The sequence below is a fragment of the Erithacus rubecula genome, assembly GCF_903797595.1.
Source record: "Erithacus rubecula genome assembly, chromosome: 4".
In the NCBI taxonomy this organism is placed as follows: Eukaryota; Metazoa; Chordata; class Aves; order Passeriformes; family Muscicapidae; genus Erithacus; species Erithacus rubecula.
Window position 1 is genome coordinate 32759019 of NC_136686.1, and position 26306 is coordinate 32785324.

General features: G+C 51.0%; 1 protein-coding gene across 1 annotated transcript; it reads right to left on the reverse strand.

Moving 5' to 3' along the window:
* Positions 1-1787: 1787 nt before the first annotated feature.
* On the reverse strand, positions 1788-24798 carry MGAT3 (beta-1,4-mannosyl-glycoprotein 4-beta-N-acetylglucosaminyltransferase). Its single transcript, XM_079303501.1, has 2 exons — positions 24525-24798; positions 1788-8378 (listed from the first exon to the last, which is right to left on the reverse strand). Exon 2 carries the CDS (start codon positions 8375-8377, stop codon positions 6869-6871), a length of 1509 nt encoding a protein of 502 aa, XP_079159627.1. The 5' UTR covers position 8378; positions 24525-24798; the 3' UTR covers positions 1788-6868.
* Between the last annotated feature and the right edge of the window lie 1508 nt (positions 24799-26306).

The following is a 26306-nucleotide window of genomic DNA, read 5'->3' on the forward strand; positions in this document are numbered from 1 at the left end:
TGGCAAAATGGGGTCTGGCATCCCCTCTCCAGTTTTTTGAAAGGTGTTTTGAGTTTATAATGAAGTCACTTTGTTTCCAAGCACCCTGGTGTTTGGAAACAGCATGTCCATCCCTTTGTCAGCTGGCCTGATAGGCATCAATAAGGAATCAGCTGGAGCCAGCCCCTCCATGAGCCAGAGACAAAGAGTCTCCTGCAGCCTCCCCACCGAGCAGGGCTGCACAGGCCCAGGATGAGCACCAGACATCCATGACAGAGAGCAAGAGCTTGGGAGAAACCACTGACTTCCAGGCAAGGTCATGCCAGAGCTCCTCCATGCTGCATCACCCCATCTAACACATCTGCTGGAATACTGAAATTCTGCAAAACACACAGGATTGCTTGGCATCAGATGGCTTGCAGGCTCCTGATGCAAAATGGTGCTTAAGGCTCCATATCCATACCCAGGATACACGCTGCATGTACCAAGATCTTTTCTGGTGTGTTGAGGGACCCTCTGACATGGTAAATGGGGATTGTGGTGGGGCCACATGCTCCCTGCTGCTCCTGCAAAGGAAGGTTTCCACCCCAGACTGGTTTGTCCAAGAGTCAACCCCTCTCACTCACAGAGGCACTTGAAGCTTCTGCAGCAGAAGCTCGTGCTTTCCAGGAAAAAAAAAAAGGCCTTTTTCAAAAGAAACAAAAGAAATGTAATTTATGTTACTTTTTAAAATAATATAAATGTCAGTAAAGATTTTGTTTTAGAGGCAAGAAAAATGTGGGAGAACCTTTGACCTAGTCAACTCTCATTTCTTAAACTGTCTCACTAAATTGCCATTGGTCTATGCTTACAGACTTATACCTCCCTGCTTGAAAAACTGAAATTTCAAGCATGCTGGTCATCACCTATTTTTAGATTAATCCCCTGTTCAGGCACAAAAATACAGTGATCACTAAGAATGCTAAAAATTCTAAACAGAAAATTTAATTGTTAATTTTGAGTGGCAGGTTTCTTTCACACCCTTTGTTCCAGACACAGAAGCAGCAGAATTTCATTCAGCAATGCATAACACAAGCCTCTAGTTAGATGAGACCTTTCCACAAGGGGAGAACTGAAAATGATAGACTGGTATGGATGAAAAAGATGAGGGAATTCACTGGAGCTAATACTTATGAGGAAAATAACCTAAGATGCTTACAGTCACTGCCTCTAAATGGAATCAGGAATGAACCTGAAGCATAAGACACTTACAAAGGTAAAAAATTAAATAGCTGTGGATGGCACATGAGCTTGCAAAAGGCTCTTGCCAAAAGCACTGCAGAGGCCAGATGGTTAGGAGGATTTAGAGCAGGACAAGGCTTTGATACCAAGTAATGGGAACAGCCAAAACTACAGCAGACAGGTTTAAAAATAAACCAAAACAAGGAGGTCATGTTCTCATGCTCCGTGCCAAAAGTCAGCCACCAGAGAGGCAGGTCTGCAGTGGGGAGGTTTAATTTGGGGCTCCAGGATTTCCAGGCTTTTCTTGGAAAAATGGATGCATCCAAAGGAGCAAAGATAGTGTCAAGGGACCATTTTATGAGATGCTGCTGGTTCCCACATCCACCAGCTCTTCTGAGAGCCACATAGCAGCCCCACTCACCTACCATGCAAATTAGGTCTGACATGGGCCTACAAAATCAGTCTCCAGCCCAGCTTCAATCTCCCTTCTTGGGAACAGTGTTCTGCCAAGAGAGGAAGCTCCCTCATTCCATTTTCCAGCCCCCCCGCCAGCCTGACAATCAGAAATAAAAGCTGTCACACACGCCTTGGTTTCTTTTCATACTTTGTAAATTTTTTTTTTTTAATTTTTATTATTATCTCCTCCTTTTAAGCATCCCTTTAAGGGTGAAATGAAATCCAACCATTTACAGAGAAAATGATTTCAGAATGTACATTTGATTTATCCTTACAAAAAGTTCATTATTACTTGCTGTTTATAAATTACAGAGTTGAAAGGAGCTTTGCAGATGCTCTTATTTTTTCTTTTCTTTTTAGTTTTTGGCAAGTCCACGCATTCTTTTTCCAAAGCAGGGTGTCCTGGAGCTCCTCCAGGAGCAACACCAGCAGTAGGTCCAGGTGGACCCCAGGCTCAGAAGTGCTGCTGGACCATCTCCAGGATGACACTGCATCATCATCCACATAGGCAGGAAAAAACAGTGGTTTGAATTCCTAGTCTCAGAGTATTTCAGATCCCTTCTTAATCCATTACCTGTAGTGCCCAAAGCTTTAAAATGTCAGTGTATTGCATTGGAAACAGTTCTGGATCTGAGCCCCTCCTGCCACCCCCTTCCCTTTCCCTATCAGCAGTGATTTTGTCCAATGTCTCAGAAATCAGAAAGGAGGGGTTTAGGGAGAACACAATGATGGAGGGATACAGGATCCATTCTCCCACTCACTTCCCTCCTTTCTTGCCAAGGTTAGAGGTCAGTGAAGTCAGGACGAGCCATCCCCTCCCTCTTCACCACCAGTGTTCACTATTGGAACCAGGAGTGACCCTGGACCCGTGTCTTCACAGTGCAGAGGCATAGCAGCCACAGAGATTGCCAGCAGGAGCTGGGACACAGCTGGGGACACTGAGGAGGGCAAGAGACACCATCCCACAAGGAAACAACAGGCAGGCAGAGGGGGATGAACACCCATTCTGCTCTCACACTCTCCCTCCATGCCAACTCGGTTTCCTTGTTTGCTTGTCACAGAGACACAGAGTAGGTTGTCCTGGGCAGAACAGCAAACACCTCAGCAGGACACAGGGATCAGAGAAAGCAACAGCAAGAGTGGGCTTGAGCAAGTCATCCTCCATACCAACCACAGGCACAAAGTCACCGTTCTTTTCTGTCACTTGGGTGTGGCATTACCCCCAGATGGGCAAATATGCCTAACCTGCCCTAATCTGCTTTAGCAAGCTCACCTGCTACAGGTCCACCAAGCCCATATCCTTCCTTTCACTTGGGGCAAAAGAGGTTTTCTCCAGTCCAAAGCCATGCACAGGCACACCATCTCTTTCTAGGTGGGAAGCACAAAGACAGACAAGAGACAGACAAAAAGAAGTGCAAGGATTGGGTGTGCCACACACTGCTTCACATGTTTCCTGGCCCCCCTTTTTTTTACCAATTTGAAGGTAAAAAAGGTTCTGGGAATGAAAAAGCACAAGGCTGAAGAGGGCTGCAGGAAAAGGCTGGTGATGCATTCCCTCCATCCATTGGACAGTTTGGTCCAACAGAGACAGCAGGATTCACTGCCCACTGTCTGCTGCAACAGCCCACAGACATCAGGCTCTGGTAAGCTGATCCCAGTTCCAGCCCAGTGCCAGGACAAGGTTCTTGGTCTTTCCCTTCTCAAATCTCAGAACCTGAGGTAAATTCACATAAGATGAAGGAGATTCAGTGCTCACCTCAAGAGTCCAGCAATGGGAAACAAGGATCTGACAAATCTGCCTCCTGTTTTGCCTCTCACCACCTCACACACCCACACACTTTTGACTTCCTCTAGTGGCAGGTGCCTGGAGGGGTGGCTGTGCCACCAGGAGCTGGCTGCAGAGGTCCCAGCAGGCAGCACAGGCAAGGCTAAGCAGAGGGTAAGCCACCACCTTGGAAAACCACTGTGTGAAAGCCAGCTCAGTAGTGTCTGTTCCCTCCAGGGACAAGATTTTTAATGACAAGCACTCTAGCTCCCTAAGGATAATAAACAAAGGGCTAGCCAGACAAATTAGACAGAAACATTGACTGGTTTGGCCTTAAATCAAAAAACGTTTAAACAATTCTTGAGAAAGAAACTATAAAGAATGCATTTCATCTGTAAAGCCCCTTCTTCCCACTACAACAGAAGTCTGGTTTAAATTTAATTTCCTAAGAATAAGGAAATGAGTAAGTCCAGGAGGCGGGCAGGGCAAGAGCTCTGGAGAAGAGCTCCAGCAACACCTTCTCCAGCCCAAGGGAGAAGTGAGAGACAAATCAGAGATAGAAGAGGAGAATGGTAGAGCAAATAATGGTGGAGAAGAGGCAACAGACTGTTCTTCAGAAACAGGAGAAGCAGATACTGCAGCTGTAGGATTATCAAACTCCCAAGAGACAAGGGCTGTACCTCAACACTGAAAATATGACTGCTGTGCACTAAAAATCCCTAAGGATGGCTGTGAATGGGAAGGACTGATGTTGGAGGAGAGGCTGCTCCCACTGTGAGAGGATAAGAAGGTGCAGTCCCAGCACATGTGAGCTTTGGCTCATGTGAAGTGGGGCTCTGGTGCTGCCAAAGCACCCATACAGAGACTGACTTGTCTTTCTCTTCTATCTCCAACAAAGCCTGGTACTGGCCTTGTATTATCATCACTGAGCCAAAGCAAAGCCAAAATGTCCAAGACTGGAGCTCAGGCTCCCCTCCTCAGAATAAAAATGAGAAATGGCTTCTTCCTTCCATACTTTTCTGCCTGTTGAATTGCATGAGCTGATACACCTGCTCTCCTCCAGCTGCCCCTGGGGAAAGCATCTTCCTCCTGCTGCATCCTCAGTGCTGTGGCTTTTATCTTGCTCCTGCTTTCTCAGCTGGGACCCCATCTCTCTCTCTAAGACCTCCACACAGTTTCTCAGTACCAGAACCCCACAACTGTGACAGGAGCTCCCTCTGCTAGATCAGTAAGTCTGGACTTTAAAAAGCCACAACTTCCCTTTGGTGGAAGAGGGTTCTGCCAAGCAAAGTTTAATCTCCTCCACCCAGTTCCTAAAGGGGCTTCTCTGCCTTTGGGGAAGAGACAACAAAATCACTGAGAACAGTGATTTTAATGAAACTAAAAATAGTAACAAAAAATAAGTTCCTTCAGTTCTTCTAAGCAGGCCTTATGGCACACAACACAGGGAAGGAGCTAAGGTAAGCTGCATCTCAATTTGATCAGAAAAAGTCAGTCATCTTTCTATTCCAGTCTCAGCCTTATTAGGCAAGAGAGTGATTCTTGTGGAAAATTTTCTCTTCTCTAGAGAGGGGACTAGGAGGGAAAAAGAGATAGAGACACAGGTAAGAATGGAGCACAAGAGTGGCACACAGGACCATGGAGCCCTGATGGAGTTCAGGGCAATGAAAACCCTCCTGCTTTAGAACAGCTGGCCAGAAGGGCCACACTGCTTTGTGCCAAGGCCTTTCTCTTCATCCTCCTCCATATGACTTCTGCTTGGAACATGAGTCAGTCTTTCCACTGCAAGGCTAAGAGAGCAAGTTCATTATGTTTTTCACCCTCTGCCCACTGTGACCCAGACTCTGGGCACCTTGTCAAGCCATCTGCTGAGGAAGGGTGGTGGTAAGGGTGGAGACAAGAATCTGCTCAGGCATGGGCAGTGAGGATCTGCTGTAGTATTGGATTGTTCAGCTCACTGAGGAGACAGACACCAGCCCAACCAGCTGCAGCTAGCACCCTCCTAAATCCCTTCTCCTCTCCATGACCTTGTCTGCATGGCCCAGGCTGCAGATGTGGGCTGCATACACTCTGGATTGCACGGTGGTCCCCAAACAGTTTCTTGACCCATGGCCTGTTTCTTCATGACCTCCCTCACACCCTAAGGGCAGAGAGATGGATCCCGTGCCTTGATAGGCTTTGTTTGTCTGCAACAATCAGAACTTTGCCCTTCCTCTTCTCCCTTTTATTAGCCCATGGTAAGTAAGGAGCAGCCAGCACTGTGCTGTGGGCACAGTCTGCAGGCAGCCAGAGAGGCATGCAACAGTCCCACATGTGTAGCACTGCTCTGAGAGCCGAGCTGTGCCTGCTCTGGTCCTCTCCTCTGAATTGCCCAAGTCATCCATACCTGATGATCCATACTGAGATTACAGCTTCTAGATCCCAACATTTTCTGAAAGCACACACAGCCAAACCCCACTATGCCCTCTTCCCTCCCCCAACACTGGTAACAAACACCCAGGTGCACACCAAATCCATGCATGTGAGCACTCATGCACACAGGCAACCATGCACTTGCAAACATACACTCTCACCATCTGACTGGGTCCCCTGCAGCTTATCCCAGCCCCAACAGAAGCATGTACTGCAGGGAAGATGCTTTGGCTTCTGTAGGCCAAGTCCATGCAGTGTTGTGGGGGCAGGGGGGTAAAAATGAGCAGAAAAAACCCCTCAAAACCCAGCATTCTCCTCTGCTTCCTATCTGTCTGCTCCAAGATTGGTAGAGTACTGGGGCAAGAGCCAGCCCAAGCCTGGGCAAGGACTGCATCTTGAGCAGGACACCTTGGAAGCAAAGGATTCCCCTTCCCCCAAATACCCTTTGAATATAGAGGTATTAAAAAAAAAAAAAAAAAAGCACACTGAGATGCTTTTGCACATTCACTCATCCAAAAAATGCCAGTGACACACATCTGCACACGCAACCACTCACAAGAGTTTGTGCCTGCTGACTCACACGCTCACTGAATAGCCCAGGCTTGCATCTATGCTTGCTCCAATCCACAAAGGATGAGGGTGGATGGGAATAGCTGCCTTCTCTCCCCATGGGACCCTCTCAGCCTCCCCCGGAGGAAAATCAGCCAGCTGGCTGCAGAGATTCTCTGCAGCCAGCAGGAGAGGTTCAGAAGATGCAAGGTAGTCTTTATGCTACTACAGAACAGGTCCTCAGCATCTCTCTTCCTCCTGTCCAGGCCTCCCTTCATGTGACTGAGGAATTTGGGTTCCTAGGCATCACCCTGGGATGAAGGGAAGAAGAACAGGAAGCAAGGGAGGGAAGAGGCCCAAAAAAAACGACACACCCTGCCCATAAACAAAGGAAACAAAAGAAGAAATGGAACAGATGAGAACACCTGACTCTTTCCCTTTGTTGCGAAGTTCTGATTTCCCACCCGAGCCTGAGCCTCGGTGGCCTCACCCAGCACCCTCCACCTTTCGGTAGGGGTTCTCCAGCAAGTAGCGGAACCGCTGGTAGTTCTTGAGCAGGTACTTGGGAGCGTACATCTGCTCCTTGGGGTCAGCAGGGGGATACTCCTGCATAGTACCATCAAACCAGCCACCAGTCCGGATCAGCTCCCGGATATAATTGAGGTCTCGCTTATCCTCGTAGTCACCCCAGCGGGGGAAGTCCCCGTTCTGGGCCGACACCAGTTTGAAGTAGATCCCCTCTGGGGTGAAACACCAGGAGCAGTGCCAGCCAGCAAAGTGGAGGGGGCTGCCCAGTGACCACTGCACCAGGATGTGTCCCGTGCTGTTCTCGTACTGCCGGAACCCCGGCATGGTGTAGTAGTCGCGGCGCCGCAAGCGTATCCCGTCGGTAGCGTAGACGGCCTGGAGCATCCCCATGGTGCAGCCCGAGACCACCTCCAAGGTGCCCGGCTGCTTCCAGAAGAAGCCATAGAGCGACTTACGCATGTGGAAGGCGAAGGGCTCCGTCCAGCCGTCGTAGAGCTTGAGGAAGAGCACGCCGTCGCGGGCCGGGATCTCATCGGCATCATCGATGATGAAGACGTCGTCCGGGCGCAGGTTGCGGAGGCGGGAGACGCCGTCGCGGGTGAGGAAGGTGCGCAGGTAATCGTCAGCGATCCAGCCGTCCTGGCGGCCGCCGGGGGGGAAGTGGTCCAGGAAAACGTAGAGCACCTTGTGGCGGATGTAGTCGAAGGAGCCGTTGAGCAGCATCTCGCGGAACTTGAGGGGCCGCGGCTCCCCGTAGGCGGTGAAGTTGGACTCGCACACCACGAAAGCGTCCACCACGTCTCCCAGCTCGTGGAAGCGGACGTCCAGCAGGTCGAACTCGTGGTTGACGTTGATGGCGTTGATGACGCGCCGGGGGACCTCCCGCGGCACCAGGCGGTCCTTGGTGGGCAGGTTGGAGTACTGCACCACGGTGGGCACCCCGCAGCTGGGGCCGTGCCAGCCCGGCAGGCACACGCACTCCACCCACTTGCGCCGCTTGGCTCCGCCGGCGCTCAGCGGCTTCCGAGCCGGCCGCCCCGAGGCCGCGCCATCCGCCCGCTCCTCCTGCCGGCCTCCCGCCGGGGGCTTCTCCAGCACCTTGGTGCCCGGCTTAAAGCAAACGCCGCCGGCTTTGGTACGGACAAAGTACTCCGTTGAGTCTTCTGGCAGCACGAACTCCACCTTGTGCAGCTCTTCGCTGGCTCTGCTGGGGGACAGGGGCTGGAGCAAGGGGGAGTGGGAGTACAGGGGTGTGCGGAGGAACTCGGCACCCCCGGGCTCAGGGCTGACCTGGGGCGTGACGGGGGCATTGTTCCAGAAGAAGCTGGAGACGAGGTTGGGACTAAGCGAAGCCAGCTCCCTGGGGAAGGTGACATAGGAAAGGGCCTTGAGGAAGTGCAAGAAGGAGATGAGGCAGAGACCAGCCATGCAGAGAGTCAGAAAGAGTTTATGGCGTCTCATCTTCATCCTGTGGAAGAGCCATGAAAAAGAAAGTCATGTTCAATGGTTACTGAGGTGAAAAAATTTACTGTTAAAAAAACAGGTTGGGGAAGGCAGGAATGCTGGTCCAAATTCAGCACACATCTTTAGAGATTTGACTGCAAGAATTACACCCCCACCCCCTGCCTTCTTCAGTGGGCCTTTCACTTCAGCTGGGTTACACCAAGATGAACCTCTGCTAGATCAGTCTCATAAACCCACAAAGACAAGAAAGGCACTGGCAACGGGGCAGAAAGACAGGAAATCCAAACCAACAGGAACTCACGATCTAGTGAACTCACCGCACTCGGCAGATTTGTCCCTATTCACCAATGGAAACTAAATTAATGTAAGCCTCCTCAGAGGTGCATCACCAGAGGGCTTGGGGAAAATGAAGAGATCAGAGAGCAGGAAGGGTTAAAGAGCTGAAACATGACTGGTGCAAGAAAGGCAGTTTTAAAGGACCAAGATCATTAGTCAGACTGCCAAAGGCAGCCTACACTCTCCAGATCCTTACAGTGTTTGTTCAACTCACACCCTAAAAAACCACCCTTGTTCTTAGGAAATACTACCCAAGTTCACATGGAGGACAGGAAAACAAAATATAAAATTAAAGATCCTTTCTTATTTATTCTTCTCCCACCTGTGATTCTCAAGTCCAGTGTATCTCCACATGTTGCTGCTTGTTTTTTACTTTCTGTGGACCAGATGCTGAGGTTTTTCTGCACCTGGATCAAGGTGACAGAAATAAATGCCTAGCTGTCTCTGCCGGTAATACTGTGCCATCGTGATGGATCCACGTCAGGCCAGGAAGAAGCCAGTGGTGCAGAGCCCTTCCCTCCAAACAACATGAAATATTGCCTTCATCCTCCCCTCCACAACCTCCCCTCCTCCAGCCCAGGCAGGGAACACAGAGCTGCTGTCAGGCAGAGAAGTGATTGAAGACTACAATTCAGGAAAAAAAAAAAAAACCAACAAAAAACCAAAAAATAAAACCTAATCACTCACAGTGGTTCACCAAGGAAAAGTAGAAAAGTTCACCATCTCCTGTTTAGGGAAAGGCAAGTTGGGGTGAAAGTAGGCATGGGGAAAAGGTAATCTAAAAGTAGTTTTCAAGGCAGAGGCTGTCCTGGAGCATGACACCCTTCCAGCAGTGGCAGACAAAGAGGCAGAGATCCCCACACATGTGACACATACCACTTCACCCGCTCCACGTGCTCCATTCTGGCGATTCTCTCCCTGGTGCAGTCTCCCTTCCAGGGCCAAAGTTCCTGAGAACACTTATAAAGGTTCTACCTGGCACACAATGGTCCCAGCAACGCCTTCACTGGAGGCAGTCCCTGCTCTGGGGGTCATGGGGGAGCTGCCCCACACCACCAGCCCCACAGGCTGTGGGCACCCAAACTGCTCCTGCCACTTCAGAGGGTACGGGGTAAAATACAGCAAAGCATGTTTACTGATTAACTTGAGGAGAAATTAATACCAAAGTGAAAAGCCATAAAGCATTCAGACAGATGGCAAATGCCCAAAAGAAAACGTATCTGGCTTTCCACAGATGGCTTTGACATGGACTTTGGTAGAGGGGCTGTCCACAGTTACAGCTTACAGCTCAGCAACAGCGTTTCTGGACACTTGGTGGTCACATTTTTAGTGGAAGTCACTATCCACTATCCACTGACATGGTCCCCAGTGCTCATGTGGCAGGGCAAGGAGTCCCAGATTAAGCTCTGGCTGAAGGACTGCAAGCTTGAAGCTGGTGTAGAAGTTACAACATGGCCAGGGGAGGGGAAAAATTGTAAGAAAAATAAACAAGGAAAAAGAAGAAAGAGCTTGATTCTATTGGTTAATGTTTAGTAGGGGTTTTGATATACTTTGCCACAACACAAGTCAGCAGCAGGGCAGGGTGCTGGCTCTGGGCACCACTGGGAGACCATCTTGTCAGGCACACAGAAAGGGAGGAAATGGCTTTCCTCAGGGGGCTGCACCACAGCAGACACTCACCTCCAGCACTCATTCACCCAACCTCACATGCCTGGTCATGGCTCAGCTGGTGGGACATCACCTTTGTAGTGCTTTGGCCATTAAGGGGCTGGATATTTTTTTCTGTTCAAAGCCATAAAAGATCTTGGGGCTCGCTGTCAAGCTTTCTTCATGGGGGCAAAACAAGAGGCTGCAGAAAATCCCACAAGCATCTCTTTCTATCCATGACCTTTTTTTCTTGCGGTTCTTAAGGTTCTGTTAATGTCTTGCAGAAGCAGCAAGATCACTTGTAAGTTAGAGGAATATTTAGTGCCTTTTCCTTGCACAATACCAGTTTTCAGTCTGTTTTGAATTGTGGGGAAGAGAAGAGCACAAGGAAGCCAAAAGCCCACTAAGTGAATGGTGACTGGGTGTCACTAAGAAGTATCCCTCACTGGCAAATGAATACAGCTTTCTGCAGTCAGGTGTCCTGTGACTTCTCCAAGGAATTACTTCCAACCATCAGGCTGCTCTCTCTGAAACCCAGGCAAGATGAACAGCTGACCTGCTCCAGTACAGCAACCCCAATGACTGCCAGGTAATGCTGGTTTTGCTCCAGTTCCTACAAGACACACAAATGCAGGGCAACCAGCTTCCTCTGGGCTGGCTGAAGGAATCACACAAGGCACAACTTCTCAGATGGCTGTGATGCTCTGCATGCCACAGTAAATTCCCAGACAAAAAGCCATAGCTCTTGACATTCAACAAGCTGCTCTGCCTTCTGAGAGGCAGCACGCCGTGTCAACATAGCAGGATGCATGGTTTTAGGAGGCAAAGCATATTTCCCTCACTTGGCATTTGCATCCATCAGTATCTGTCAGGCTCAGCGTGTGGCTCTGCAGCTCTTCACCCAGGGGCACAGGGAGCTGCGGGCAGGGCTGCCCTGGGCTGGTGTGCACACCCTGCCCAGCTGCTGTGCCAAGCCAGCTGGCCCTGCACTACCCTCTGCTGTTCTGCTGCTGACACAGCCCAGGAGGCAACTTCCACTGCTCCGCTGGTTTGTTAGGGAGGGGGAACACAAACCCATTTCCTAACCCCTCCTGGAAGAGGGGAAGCAAAGAAGCAAGGTGTGTCCTTTTCAAAATTTTTTCCCTGGGAACCACCTTCATTCTCACATGCCAGGGATTCTTCTGCTGGGGCGTGGAGAACACTCACGCACCCTTGGGTGAGACAAGACACTAAATACCAGCATGTGTCCCTTCCCATATCCTCTGATCAGCCCTGCAGTGAAAGACGTCTGGTGGCAGCCAGCTGGAGACAAAGGCCAGCATGGGAGGATTACCCAGCCTCTCCATCCAAAAGGTTCACATGTGGTGGAAATGAGAAAGGAGGTGCCAGTCAGGGAGACATCTCAGTTTGTCACAGAAGAGCCCAGCTGCTCCAACACAAAGCAGCCATCAATGACCAGGAACACAGAAAACAGCAAGAAGAGGTATTTCCCTTCTGACAATTTTGACTGAGGAAGGGGTGGGGGGGAGTCAACTTGATCTCTGGGAGAGTGATCAAGTTGCTGTCAGGTTAAAAACAGCAGCGAGAAAAGCTGTAATGTTCAAGTAGAAGAAAAAGCCTGAAGTAGTATGGACAGTCAGATCCAATAAGACAAAGCTCTTTAGGGAAAGCACAGTTATAAACTGCTTCAGCAACACTAAGTCCTGGAGAGACAAGCTGAAAGCTTCTTTTTGTAAGGGATCCCTTTGATATCTCCTTGCTTGAAGTTCTGTCTCTAGCATGCAGGGGAAGTGCTTTCAGAAAAGGAGGAAAGCTAGAAGTGTTATGCACATGAGTTATCCCCAGGCACCTGTTACCATTTTAGTGACCAGTTGATTTATACCATCCTGAAATAATAGACTTATGTTTCAAGAAGCCAGAGAAAAAGATATGCACCAGTAAGAGCTGGTTGCTGGTACAAGCAATTCCATCTTGTTAGACTCCTTAGACCTCCCCCATGGTTACAAGGAAAAAGCAGCTGTGGAGAACAAGTCAGAGCAGAAGCTTCTGGTTTTCCCCTGACACCAAAATGCTCATCTCCTCTGCCTGAAGTTATCCCATAACACCCATGCAGTAACATATCTGCAGATCACTCAGACACTTCAACACAAAGCAGCAATTTAAATTAGAATCACTTTCACAAGGCAGATTAAAAACCCAGTATGACTTTCACTCCCCACTCCATGCAGAAGGCAACTCTCTCCACTCCAGTTAGAGACAAACAGAACAGGCTCCACATTTCTGGAGTACTAGGTCTGCCTGCCATCCCCAGCACAGGAATCAAGCAGGCATCAGAGCCACAGTACCTCTAAGCACTCTAAAACTCTCAAGTTAGTTTTGTCCTGCAAAATCCATAGAAGGAGAAACCATAAAACTTAGTATTTGTCAACAACTAAAACAAGCTCAGGGACAGCAGGACTGCACTTTGCTTAAAGGTAGGAAAAGAAGATTATCTGGCATTGCAGGAAAATCTGAGAGAAGCAGGATGTACCAGAAGGTAGCTAAGGCTCAGCATCTCTCACATGAAGGATGCCACAGCGTTTTCAGGGACTGCAAGCTACAAGGACATCAGCAAGAAGCTCTGGCAGTCACAGCACAAGGTGGTTTGAATGTAAGCAGGTCTGTATCGGCTTCCCTTCAAGTTCCAAGGACAGAATAAAACATTCTTCAGTGTCCTTCATCAAGAGCTGCTGCCCACAGCACTAATGCAAAACAGCAATACCTCACACTCCGAGTTTCCTTTTCAGCCTCAGGGCAAACGACCACAAGGTGCCACTGACTCTGTGCCAGCCCAAACAGCTGGATTGAGACATCCAGCACAGCCACTCTCCAAGCAAGGTCAGGCTGAGGCAGAGCAAGGCTCTGCCCTAAGCACCTCCCCTCCATTCCTGCAGACAGATAAGAAGAGTGACCATTCAATGTGCCACCATAACTTCCATTTGCCTCCCAGAGCTGCCATCCACACACCAGCAATAGGTCTTGTCAAGTCAGAGAGAAAACCAGATTGAGGGAAAAAAAAAAAACCAAAACAAAAAAAAAAAAGACACCTAAAGGGTGAATCTACACAAAAGCAAGGTTTGAGGTCAGCCAGGGAAGGGTGACAGCACAGCACCAAGAAAGGCATTGCCTTCCCCTTCCCAGGGATATACATATCAACCACAAACCTCCAGATTTTGTGCAAGACCTTGCTAAGTCTCAATAGACCTGCAGCATCTACAATAAAAAAAAAAAACCCAAACCAAGCATCTTTCATACATTCCTCTAGGAGACCCAAGTTCTCCACACCAGTAGCTACTATCTGCTGCACACAGAAACCAAGATGGATGAAACACAAAGCCTCCAGCTTTTTAAGTGGTGTGGCTGCTCACCTCTTCACCTCTGCAAGCACAGTATCTCCAGAACCCACACTTCCCATGGACTTGCATTGCTTCAACTTCCCTCTCAAGCATCTTGTCCTGCCCTTCAGTGGACTAAGCCTTGGTTATTTTAGATGCTGCGAGACAGGTGCACACCATGGGACAAAGCAGCTCTTAACCCTCCATACAGAACACTTGGGACCTGGAGATTAAGTGGCCTTTGCTGACAGGATTTTGTCTCAAGACTGATGTTCCAGAAGCCAGCAGAGCAGACCAACATCTGAACACCTTCAGAGTCCATGATAAAACTCTCCACTCAAACAGACTGCTCTTACTGTAGCTACCATATTACTAATAGCAGCATAATTATATAATTCTTCAACCCCCAGTTTAAAAGAAGATCTCAGAAAAGACTAGAAAACTCTAGTGGAATCCAGTAATGGCCTACAAGATACCAATTTAATTTTATCCAAGAAGTACTTGGACGTCACAAGGGTGCAGTACTGCATGCTAAAGGAAACTAAGCTGGATTTCCAACTCCACCAAAATCTATCAAATATTCTCAGTATCCTTCAGATACGCTGGGCTCTCTTAAAGCTAATCTTCTCTCTCCAGCTAAATCCAGTCTCACCATAGGAATTTTGACTGTTTCAGAGATGCTTCTGCACACTCTAATCCTTCAGAGGCTCTCAGAAGCTGCACCTTTGATTTCTCAGCATCACTAGTCTGAGCAGCACCTCTCTCCCTCACTTACGCCTGATGTGGTGGAAGGACTTTTCCTCACCCCTGCTTATTGCCTCCCCAAAACATCTGGTTCCATGAAGTCTGCTGTGATGGCACTGGAGATTGCATCAGCACTTGGCTCTAAGGTTGTGCCTCTCTGCACATCAGAGGGCAAATGAGGCACTGCTCACTGCACTCACCCAGGATATGAGAAACACAGGACTGCTCCAACTGCACAGCAGTCAGTCTCTGCACCACAGCTGGTTAGGTCTCCTGGTATCTTACAGGGAAGGAATACTCCATCATGAGGAACAGGAAAGGGAAAAGGGACAACACTACTCAAAAAAAACCCCTGACTTATGTCTTCAGACAGACCATGGGGTAATCAAGCAAGTATGTGAGATCTCCCTGCTGGTTTTGGTGCCTTGCAAAGAGGGACAGGTCAAAACCAAATCATGCTTTCAGAGACTTCAAGTGAGGCATGATAACACAGGCTGTTGTGTCAGAGGTTCTCCCCCCTCACTCACCACCATCACAGCTTACCCATCCCTCAGTTGTCAGTTGTATGAATTCAAGTTGTCAATCACATGAAAGCCTGCTTTTACAGCCATATCAGCAGCAGATCTAACTGGGTTAAAAATAAACTCGAAGAAAACGCCTAGGCATGGGAACAAGCAGCTGACCAGCAGAAACTTTCTAAATTATTTTACCAGCTCACTTTGGATCAAAACACATAGATGTGGATACATCCTCAGACACTCAAAATTATAAAACTGTAGGCACTGTTCAACTAACCAAATCTCCAGCAATTCAACCACCATGAGCCTACTAATTCTTCCCAGAGAAAGAGCACATCTCAAGGAGGGAACTGGGAGAGCCAGCAGCAGCAGATGCAGATCCTGGCAGGCACTCCATGCGGGCCAAGCAAGTGGAGTACAACCACAAATCCTGAGAACAGCTCCAAGATGAACAGCCCGGGCTCTCCCCAGAGCTGTGGGTGAAGGCACGTGGCAGACACGCCGGATCAGGCACACAAACCCTGTGCAAAGGGAAGCAGGGACTGAGTCACAGCCCAGCAGCAGGGAGATACAGGTTGAACAGCCCGGAGGAAGGTGAAGTGTGTGCCCTGTGGGCCCAGAGCAAGGCATTTAAAAGAGGAAAGAGGCAAGAAACACTCGATGCCATGGTGATGGGTGAAGTGCACAGACCCACGCAGGCAGGAGAAACCACATTAACTCCAGCTATTTTTGAAGCGGGTGGCAGTTGTTTGTGCATCCCCAGGATAAAGGCTCTCCAGGATGGATGGAGGAGGGGAACAATTAAACCCCAGGAAGACAATATATAAGAGAGGCCATGGAATAGCAGCAAGATCCCAGTGACCAGGAGAAGAGCTAGCCCTCCATCCCCACCCTCTTTCCTCCCCCATCCATCACCAAGGACTTGGGGTTTGGCAGCGTGCTCATTTTCCCACAGTAGCCGATCTATTACTGTTTGGAAGAGCCTCTTCCTTCCCCTCCTCCCCTCCTTTTCAGGCCACAGGGGTCCTGCTTGGCAGCCCCTGGATCCCCCTCTACTCTGAATGTCTGGTGACCAGCCAATCCCACGCACAGAGCATTAACCCCTCTCCTCCAGGAATAGCCGGAGAAATCCGACTCCATGCTGAGAGGTTTCTCCAGGGTGTTTCTCCCTCCTTCTCTCCTCCCATTCCCCAACCCCCGCTGCTCATTCTCTCGCCTTTCCCCCCTCCCTTTCATTTCATTTCTCAAAAACTAACTCCAGCCCAGGGAGTGTCACATCTTCCCGAGAGTGTTACACAAGCCCATGGGAATTTTTCTTGGACCACGAACAGACCCTTATTTATTTGTCTCTTCTGCCTTTGTTCTTCATTTCCTCTTTCAAGACTTAGGCAAGACCTCGACACAGCGCTGCCTGGATCCCCCGCTGCCGCTTCACTTTGTTATTATTTTCGGAAAGAAAGTGCTGATAGGCAGAGAGCTCTTCAATGCCTTGCCCCAAGGCAGGAATAAGTCAGCCCAGTCTCCCACCTCCGGGGTGGACAAAGGGCATGAGCTTGGGGCTCTGGCTTGCCGAGACAGCCCCCTGCTCACGTTATCCTGACTGCAGCCCCTCGGATTAAACCTCCACGAATCAATTCTGCAGCCACGGCTCTGCGCCGGTAACAGGCATATGGCACCACCAAGAGGGGCAGGTTCCCAGAATGAAATCAAAAGCCTCCTAATGCACTTAGCTCAGGGTCACATAAATCTCCCTTCTGCCTCCCACAGACAACTGGATCTTGTTTACAGGCATTGCAGCAGGCCTGGGTCTCAACAATATGTTTACTACTTCTGCACAAGCAGTCCCTTTCACTAAGCAAAGCAGTACCCTGATCTCTCCAGATTAATCCGAGCAGAAAGAGCTGGGAGCAGGTCAATGGGGAAAGAAGGAGAAAGTTTGTCTTCATCAGCAAAATCAAATGCTATCCTGGATATCACACAGACTTGGGAATCACTTGTATTCACACTCTTCCTTTAGGTTGCCTTATTTCTTGAGAAGGATGAGGAGGAACTTTGTGTTTAGCCAGATGGTGATGCCCCTGACAAAAGGTAAAACCATTTAATGGAAGAATGGGGTTTTTTTCAGGCTGATGATACCAGGAACAAGGCCAGGACAAGGTGGGACAGCACAGCTTGTCCAGGGAACGTACAGTGATGACTTGTCCAACTTTGCCCCAAACACAAAAGCCACAAGTGGACACTGTGCAAATAAAAACAGGGAAGCTGAGCATTTCTGCTCAACTGTACAACAGACAGAGCAGTTTACTACCACAATCACTTGACTACAGGCCAAGTTTCTTTCCCCACCCTCAGCTCTTTTCCTCTCCTTTCAGGTCTTCAGTAACACAAACATTTATACTGAACTGTGTTTCTGAGAAGTCAGCTGCCACAGACAGGTCAAAAAGGAAGGAAAGGAGAAAGACAGAACTCATGTGTAAGCACATTATGAAAATGGGTTATGAACAAGAAGGATGTGTAGGAGGGGAGCTATGGTCAGGTTGAAGTCAATAGGACAAGCAGGGCAGAAGCAGGGCAGAAGCAGGACAGCCCACACCTGTGTGGTCCAGCAACCTGCCACAGTGAGGCACAGGCACAAAGGGCATTAAGGTCATACACAGCTGGAATACCCAGCTCATCTCCATCATGTTCCACTGCTGCAAGAGCCTGCAAAGAATGGCCCCAGTCTGCCTCTGCCCTCAGTTGGTTTCTCTTCAGGGTTTAATCACTGAGAACTGATAGGAATTTCTGCTGCACGGTTCACTACCCAACCACCTGATCTACCCAGTGCTCAGGTCCTGATGATCTTGTGTAAAGTCCAATGGACCGTGTCATGACGAATCTAAAAAACACTTTGGCAAGACAAGATGGGCCTTTGAAAGAAGAAAAATGCTTTCAAGCATCTAAATATTTTAGAGATCAGTCCAGAAGATGCCTGCCCCCAGTCCACCACGCAGCACTGTAATTGAGTGAGGGACCAAATCCCTGCAGCAGATCCATTGTCTGCAGCTTGTCACAGTCTCTCTACTGTGAAGACAACACTCTGAACTCAGGAACCTCTCGCACAGTCCAAGCCACAGAGATGCTCAGCAGTATCACACTGATACTGCATCTGAGCGATGCAGAAACCAGAACCGCATTTTCAGGGCAGTTCAGCTGCACAGGCAAACAAACACAGGCAGAAAGGAAGCCCACAGCACTTCCTCATCACTAAGTGATAGACTCTGGATGCCTGACAAAGTCCCCTTCCCTCCCCCACCAGCACTCACGGGAAGCGAGAAGACTCTGTTCCAGAGCACAACTGCACTATAAATAATTTAAGACTGCTAAATTATGCACAAGCAATCCCATCGTCCCCCCTGGCCAAGCTGAATGCAGGTGTGGTCAACCCTTCCTCCAGAAGTTGCTGTAGATGGGGATTCTGAGGCCACAGAGGCTTTGTGCCAGCAGCACATATCTGAGAGCACACTGGCCACTTGCTCACAGCACGAGAGGAGCTATCTGGGGACACAGGGCTGATGGGGAGACAGCAGCTCCTTTAACCCACCTCTTCTCCAGAGACCTCGCATGGCCCCAGGAGCAAGTGTGGAAAATCGTGTCCCCTTTGAGCAAGGCTGCTCAGTAGGTCTGGCCTCCAAGGATCGGATTAGCTGGCAAAAGCTGCAGCTGGACAGCACTGGCACAGCGAGGCAGGGAAGAAAGGACTGCTAGGGCAGGTGGGAAGGAGAAAAGGGAACAAAAAAGCTCTGGAGTGGTAAAGAAAGAAGAGTTTTGCTAACACAAATAACATACAGGGAAGGCTGAGCTGAAAGCAGAGAGAAACACGGCCAGCTCTGCTTCCCCAGTCTTCTGCCTTCAGGAGATCCTGCTTCCCTGAATATCAGGGCTTCCAAAGTTTCCCTTGAAAATGGGGTCATTAAGCAGCAGAGTGCAGCTCATGCTGATCACTCCAGGGCACCGCTCTCCTCATTTACCCTGCCCTTTGCTCTGCCTCAGGGCCAGCCCTCATGCTACAAGCTCCACGAAAACACAACTTCTCACACACAGTGAGCACCACGCACTCTCAGCCCCTACAGCCAAATCCTTCTTCCAAAACCCTACCTTTCCTAGCTGCTGCAGCCTCCAAGATCTGTGTGTGCTCAGCCTGCACTGACCTCCATCCTGCTCCTTTTCCCTGCTGCCCAGCTAGAGCTATCTGTGTTGGACAAAGGAAGAACTGAAAGCACTGCCATAGCCCTTTCTCAGCCTCAGCACAACCAACTTAAAACCTCAGGGCTCTAGTTTACCTTCCCCTTCTTAAAGGGCTCAGCATCTAGGAGAGAGACTCCCTTTCATGACTCTGCCACGCTGTCTCCCTGGCTTTCTGTTCAGTACTGTATCTGCACACCAGGACACAGCACCTGTGCTCAGATCACAGGTTTCACAGGGGCAGCGAGGCAGGTTTGCATCAGTCTCTCAGGTGTGCTCAAAACCTGCTTGCTGCAGCCTTGCCATCATGCAAGAGACGTGCAGCAATACCCCGAGATCAAAATTAACCCAAAGACTTGAAGGGAGCAAGGAGTTTGAGTCTGCCTGCTAATCCCAGCCCAACCTGCACAGATTTACACACCGAGGGGAAAACAACACTGAAGGAAAAGCAGCAGGGAGCTGGGATTATAGATTAGACAGCAGATCAAGAAGATGATATCCATGGTGAAAAGGGCTGCAGAACCCAACCAGTGACTAGAAAATTACCAATAACCCCTGGCTTGGCACCCACACCCAGCTGTTCTCCAGGATTTTCGAGTACAGGAAGGGTGGCACTTTGGCTGCTGCTCTCCTGACAAGCCCCTGTGCTTGCCACTGGGTATAGCACAGCCTTGCTCCATGCCTCAGTTTCCCTGTGTGGGAAATGTGAGGGACTTTTCTACTCCGAGTAAGGACTTACCTAGTTAAAATAACTGGAATAGGTTACTTCAAGGTCCTTGGAGAGAAATTCTGTCAAAATGCAAGACAGAGATGATACTCAGAAAGAGGAGAAGCCCACTCTGCTTTGGTCTCTTCCAGCCAGCCACGTCCACCTCTTCTCACCTCTCCTCTTGCTTGCAATTTATGCATTACAGACTGAAAATGACTTCTGGCAATGCTCAGTGTGGTCATACCCCACAGACACGGCTGATGTTTTGGAAAAAGCCTATTTAGACAAAGACCTGAGCATTCCCCTAGGTGGGGAAACAAGGAACCTTAGCTGAGGCCATCAAGCTGCCTATTCAGCTCAGGGGGTTATCTTGGTACAAAAGGTCAAGGCCCCAACAGCGAGCAGCTCACATAACTTTTGCTGTCCTGAAGCAGAAAACAATCACTTCCAAAATCACAACTCTATAACAAGCTCTGGCTGTTTGTAAGGCAGCCGGCTCCCTTCATGCTGCTTCTTCTCCCAGAAAAAAAAAAAAGAAATCTCGAACTGCAGTGCTGAACTCCCTTTCAACTATCAGCTCTACTGAGCAAGCTTCTCAGCACAAAAATACTCCCACCCTGCTACAGGTATTCAGAGGCCTGAAGAGCAGGAGGTACCTGTTGCACTTCAGGAAGAGCTTTGGGAAGTAAAGGGTCTGCATGCCAAGGAACACAAAGAAGTCAGGAAAAAAAAGGTAAAGAAATCATGTTTCTGCCTTCCTCAGATATGCAGCCGGAGTTTATTCCACAGGGATAGAGGCATAGAGTGCTTTTGTAAATCCTACACCACTGGTCCAGCACACAGCTTTTCTTTTTACCTTCCCTTGGATTAGGGGGAGCTCACCAGTTCTGTGCCAGCACCTCTTGCCCTGGTCCCTGGTCAAGCAGCTGGTCCTGGCACCCCACGAGCACTGCTGCTGTGGCACAGCCCACTCCTTGCAAGGCACTCACCTAATGACATCAAAGTGCCCCAAACTGACCCAAAACTGCCCACAGTGCCAGGCTTGGCCCCTCCATGCAGCTCCTCAAGGCCTGCCTGCTTCACTGACTCAACAGCACAGTCCACATGTGCACTGCAGGTATGTCACCACCTTTCCAGGAACATCCAGCATGGGGAACAGCAGACATTCCTAAGACACTCCCCCATCCCCCTAGATTGCACTGCCCCCATGCCTACCCTCCTCAAATTTCAGATCCCACTGTAATATTTCATTGTAGTGTCCTGATGGCATTTTGTGCTAGTGAAGTACAGCCTGACCTTTTGTGCAGAACTGATGGGTGACAGTGGCAGAAAACACGTGGGCACAACTACTCACACTTCTCTGCTTCTGTAGTCAGAGCTGGTAACATGAACCAGCCCTTTGAGGTGCCTCCACTGACCTAAAGTCATGAAGGCATCTCTTGTGCCAGTCAGCACGCCCTCCACTCTCTGCCAGAGTTACTGACAGCTGTACCAGTCTTCGTTAGCACCACCTCCTCCAGCTACATCCCACTGATTGGGTCACAGATTCCAACAATGTACAAAGGGCTCATTTTAGAGCCACTAACCCCACCTAGAACCTAATCAGCCATTAGGAATGAATGCTGGCCCAGCTTGCCCCATCTATCCATCACCAAACTCTCCCACTTCCTTCCTCCACCTTTATGATCCAGCACAGAGGCTGGGAGGTGTAGGGGTGTCAATTTGTGATAGCAGGTGCACTTTAAAATGCTGTTCTCAAGAGAGGAGGAAGTTTAGACACAGCAAGCTGAAAACTCAGCTATAAACCCTTCCACAAGACAGTTTATCACTGCTTGCTAAGCAAGGGAGGGACAGAGAGAAACATATCTATCCTAAGGTGCCCTTCACCTATTGCACACGCACAACAATGTGAATGTGCTCTGCCCTGAACAATTGCCATACCCATGACTGCTTACATTTATTATATTTAAACATTCCACATTTATTGCAGCCATAATCTCAGCAGAAGTGCCTGTGTTCCATGGTAAGTGCATCCAGCAGGACCCGTGTGCATTGCCACACACACCCAGCAAACAGCCACCCACGTTTGTCACACAACACAAGCATCCCTTAGAGGCATGCAGTAAGCATGTCACACCAATCTGGCAGGCCCCAGTGCCACACTGCACTTAGCCAGTTGTGCGTGGGAGAAGGAGGAGAAAGGTAAACACAAGGCACATGGGAAGCTCACAAGTACACAAACCCCACAGGTACGATCCTTGGGCAAACTCAGTGTGTCTGTGCCTGCCGTGTGCCAGGTTCAATGGGCTCTGTGCTCAGCATGCAGCCCCAGCAAGCCTCCAGACCCCCTATCCCTGTCTCATGTTGGGCACAAGTGCTCCAGGTAAGTTCATAGCTGTGAGCATCCACTGAAGCTAACATTCCTGCAAGTACACAATTTTCCACCTGCTCTTCTTGACCTCCTTGCTAAGGCAGTCCCTGCTTGCCACAAAGGCAACTCTTTTTCCAATCTTCCCAGCATTTTCAGGGAGGGAGGAAATCAGGGAGGCAACTCAGCCACCAAAACCACTCCAGAAACAGAGTGTGGAGGGCACCTCCAATGGAAGTGAGCCATGGCAGCACCCAGAAACAAAGGTGTACTAGCCAAAAGGCAGCAGCCAGGCCACCAAATTAGCAACTGGGCAAGAAAACACACCTGCAGCTAGCCATGATCCATCCCCTCTCCCAAGGATATAATTGCCATTTCCAGGGCATTAATAAACAAGCCATGCAGGTATAAATGAGTCCTCGAAGGGAAGAATGCTATACCTTGCAGTGGATTTCTCACCCCTACTGCAAAATCACCTGAGGCTGTAGAGGAGCTATAAATCTTTGAGGGACTTTTACAACATGCAGAAGAAGAGCCACAGCTTCACTCCTCTCCTGCAGTTCGCAATGGTTTTCATTCGGCGTTTGTTTTATAGTGCTACAGGGGGATGGAGACTCCCTGCCCAGGAACAGCTCAAAGCACTGCTCCTCTCCCACTCCAGCTTGGAGGACATGTTCCCAGATCTACTGCTAGGGCAGAAACAAACACAGGTGCTAGAGCTGTGTTTAGGGAGGCTTTAGAAACTGGAGGTTTGCTGGAGTGTAGGGACACCCATAGTCCTTCCTCCCCTCAGAGATCTCTCCATTGTCTGAGGGTCAAGCAATGAACAACAGATCCTGCTTGATTTCTGCCCTTCTCTCAGAAGCTGGCAGCAGCCAGGCTGCAGCAACAGGAACCTGCAAGTGCTTCCTAAATCACAGATGCCAGCTGCACTTAAACACCACTGCTGCAAGTGGGACCCACAGAGCACAAGAGACACACTTCGGAGAGAGAACTCGAAAAGTTCCTGCTGACTCAGACCCCGCCAAGGAGAGGGACACAGGGGCAAGACTACGCAGGAATCTGCAATTCAGTTTGCACAGGATTGGGGGTTCCTGGTGACTCAAGTCATATTTGTTAGCAGAGTGCCACCGAGTGTTTTCACAGGCTTGAACTTCCCACTCGAGAGATTTGGAATTAACTGGAGGGTTGTTCTACAGGAGGAGAGGTGCTCAGCACCCACGCTACGTTCTGGAGACAGGGCAGGCTCGCCCCTGACCCGAGGTCTGCCCTAGGGTGCAAAGGAGAAATGCAAGACCTCAGTATAATTTCTGGGAAATAGGCAAGGTTCCCGTGCGACCTGAGGAAAAGCAGCGTGTGGAAATCCCCAAAGGAAAACCAGGAGCTCTCCATCCCGCGCCACGCTCCCTCCCTCACTGAGCTGAGGAAAGCTGGAGCTGCAGCAGATGCCGTGCTCCCCATCAACCTGAGACTCGCCCAGGGAGCGAAACTCTGCCAAGGACTGGGGCACCCCAGCCTGTGTCACCCCGGCAGGACACACCGCTATCCCACAAACAGCCCGAGAGCCCCGCAGCAGCGGGGACAGCTCGGGCGCCAGCGCCAGCTCCGACCGGGGGAGCTGCGGCTGCCTGACATGGAGACCGAGCAGGGCAGAGGGGACGCTCGCCGGTACACATTTATTTGTATGGATGTTTTCCCTCCCACGCACGCACTCCTGTTACTCCTTCTCGCTTGCTGCAGACTTGGCACGCATCCCCAGCCCGTGCCCTCCCGCAAGCCGAGCCCGGGCAGCAGATGGGCCTTCCTTCGCTGCAGTGCCCCGGCCGCAGGGAGGGTGCTCCATCCCCGGCGAGCCCTCCGCTGCGGGCAGGGGGCTGGCAGCATCACCGCCCTCCTCCCCACAGCCGATGCTCCCTAGCAGGGGATGCCGGGATTATGGGGGGGGAGTGGGGAGGATGGTGGGGAGAGAGAATAAAAAAAAAAATAGCACTAATATAAATAAATAAGGAGGGCGAAGGTGGGGGCTCGGTGGGGGAAGCCTCTCCGGCAGCGCTCGCATGACGCCGCACCCCCGGGCCGAGGCACAACTTGCAGGTGGCGACAGCGGCGGGGGGGGGGGGAGGGGAGGAGGGACGGAGCGATGGGGGGACGGAGCGATGGGGGTCCCGCCGCCGCTGCCCCAGCCCCGGGGCGCGCTGTGCCCGCAGCCCGGCCCCGCTCGCTCACTCACCCCCGGCCGGCGCGCTGTCGGTGCCCGCCGGGCCCCCGGCGGGGCGAGGCTGCCGCTCGCCCCCAGCCCGCCCGCCGCCCCCCGGCATGGCTCGGCGCCGGCCGCGGCGAGGCGAGGCGAGAGGCGAGCCCGGAGCCCGCAGCCCCCCGCCGCCTTCCTCCGCCTTCCTTCTCCTCGGCCCGGCACCTCCTCCCGGCCGCGGGAAAGGATGCGCTGCTGCGCTGCGGAGCCGCGGCGCGCCGAGCCCCGCCGGCAGCGGCGGGCAGGGCTGCAGCAGCCCCTTTTGTGCCGCCCTCCCCGCCTGTCTCCTCCCCCGGCGCGCCCGCCCGCCCCCCCCGGGCCGCCGCCGCGGGCCGCCCGCCCCCCGGGGCTCGGCCCGGCCGCCCCCCGCACAAAAGGCTGGCGAGGGGCTGCGGTGGCGAGCGCCGGGCCAGGCGGTGGCCCGAGGATGCTGCGGGGCCGAGGCAGGGCAGAGCCGCCTCCCCAGCATCGCTCCGCGCCCCGGGGGGCGAGCGGGGCGGGAGCGCTCGCTGCTCGGCGGGAGGGAGGCCAGGCGGGCTGGGGGTGCGGGAGCTGCCTTGCCCAACCACATCGGGAAGTTTTCCTGCGGTGCCAGAAATAGAGCCTGCGTCTGCTGACTCCCGGCCGTGCACCCTAACCGCAAAAGCTACCTTCTCTCAATTCAACTTTTCCCTGCCTTCTTCCACGCCGGGCCCATCTTTGGGAAGGAGAACAAAGCCAAGCCAAACCGTAACGCCAGCACCCCCTCTCCCCTGGCTGAACGGCACCGCTACAAACATGCCGAAACACAGCCGTGGGACCTCACCCCTCGCAGCCAAGAGCGAGCGAAAGGTCAAAGGAAGCAGAGTTAGAGTACACCCTTCCTCGACATTTCACGGGAATTTGGAAAAGCAAAGCATTACAGAAAAAGCCTCGGTGCCAACGCCTCTGCAGCTTGCCATTTATCATGTGGGCGCACCGGGCAAAAGCGAGAAGTGGCTCTGTCGAATTTTCGCTGCCTCTTCCGAGCACTTGTCCCCAACAGGGACACACGGGAGTCTGCCCTGCCCTCTGATCTGCTGCCTGGCCAGCACCAGAGAGGGTTTCCATGGGTAAGGGTCGCCCTAATTTTGGGTTTTAAGGCCAAGATGGAGAACGTGTCAGAGCTCAGGCAAAGAGACAGTGTAATTGAAGGGGAATATTCCCCGATGCAAACTCAGCTAGAAGGATGAGTAAAGACAGCCAGAGGTCAGCTGGATCCAGAAGTGCCTCTAGAGTATTGTAGAAGTATTGAGGGAAAGGAATGAGGACATAGGACGAAGACAACGATACAGCAAGGGAAGTTCTCACGACATGAGGGAGGTCATTTTGGGGCAGACACAACACCACACCAGCACAAGTCCTTGAGGACAGTGAAAGGTTCCACCCCGATGTCACCAATATCATATTGGTGGGAGCACACTGGGAGGACAACAACATCCCCATCTCTGTGAGTCTGGGATGAAGTTGCTCTCCGACAAGACTGTGCTCTTGGGCTTGAAGGGAGTCCCCAGCTCACACATCCCTAGGAGGAATTTGACAGCCATGATTCAACTTGCATTGAGTCCATGACTGCTTTTGGTTTAGTTTTTTTATTTGAGATGGCTGGCAAGTGACAGCACTAGCCTTGCATGTGTGGGTGATTTCAGCTTTGGGAGTATAAATCCTATTAGGGATGGCCAGCCATCACCAATTCATTTCCCCCAGCCAGCAAACACCCATCACAGAAGGGATGGTTGGTAC

Bases quoted from the DNA above. Each gene is read 5' to 3' on its own strand.
- MGAT3 (XM_079303501.1), bottom strand. From the start codon at position 8,377: ATGAAGATGAGACGCCATAAACTCTTTCTGACTCTCTGCATGGCTGGT.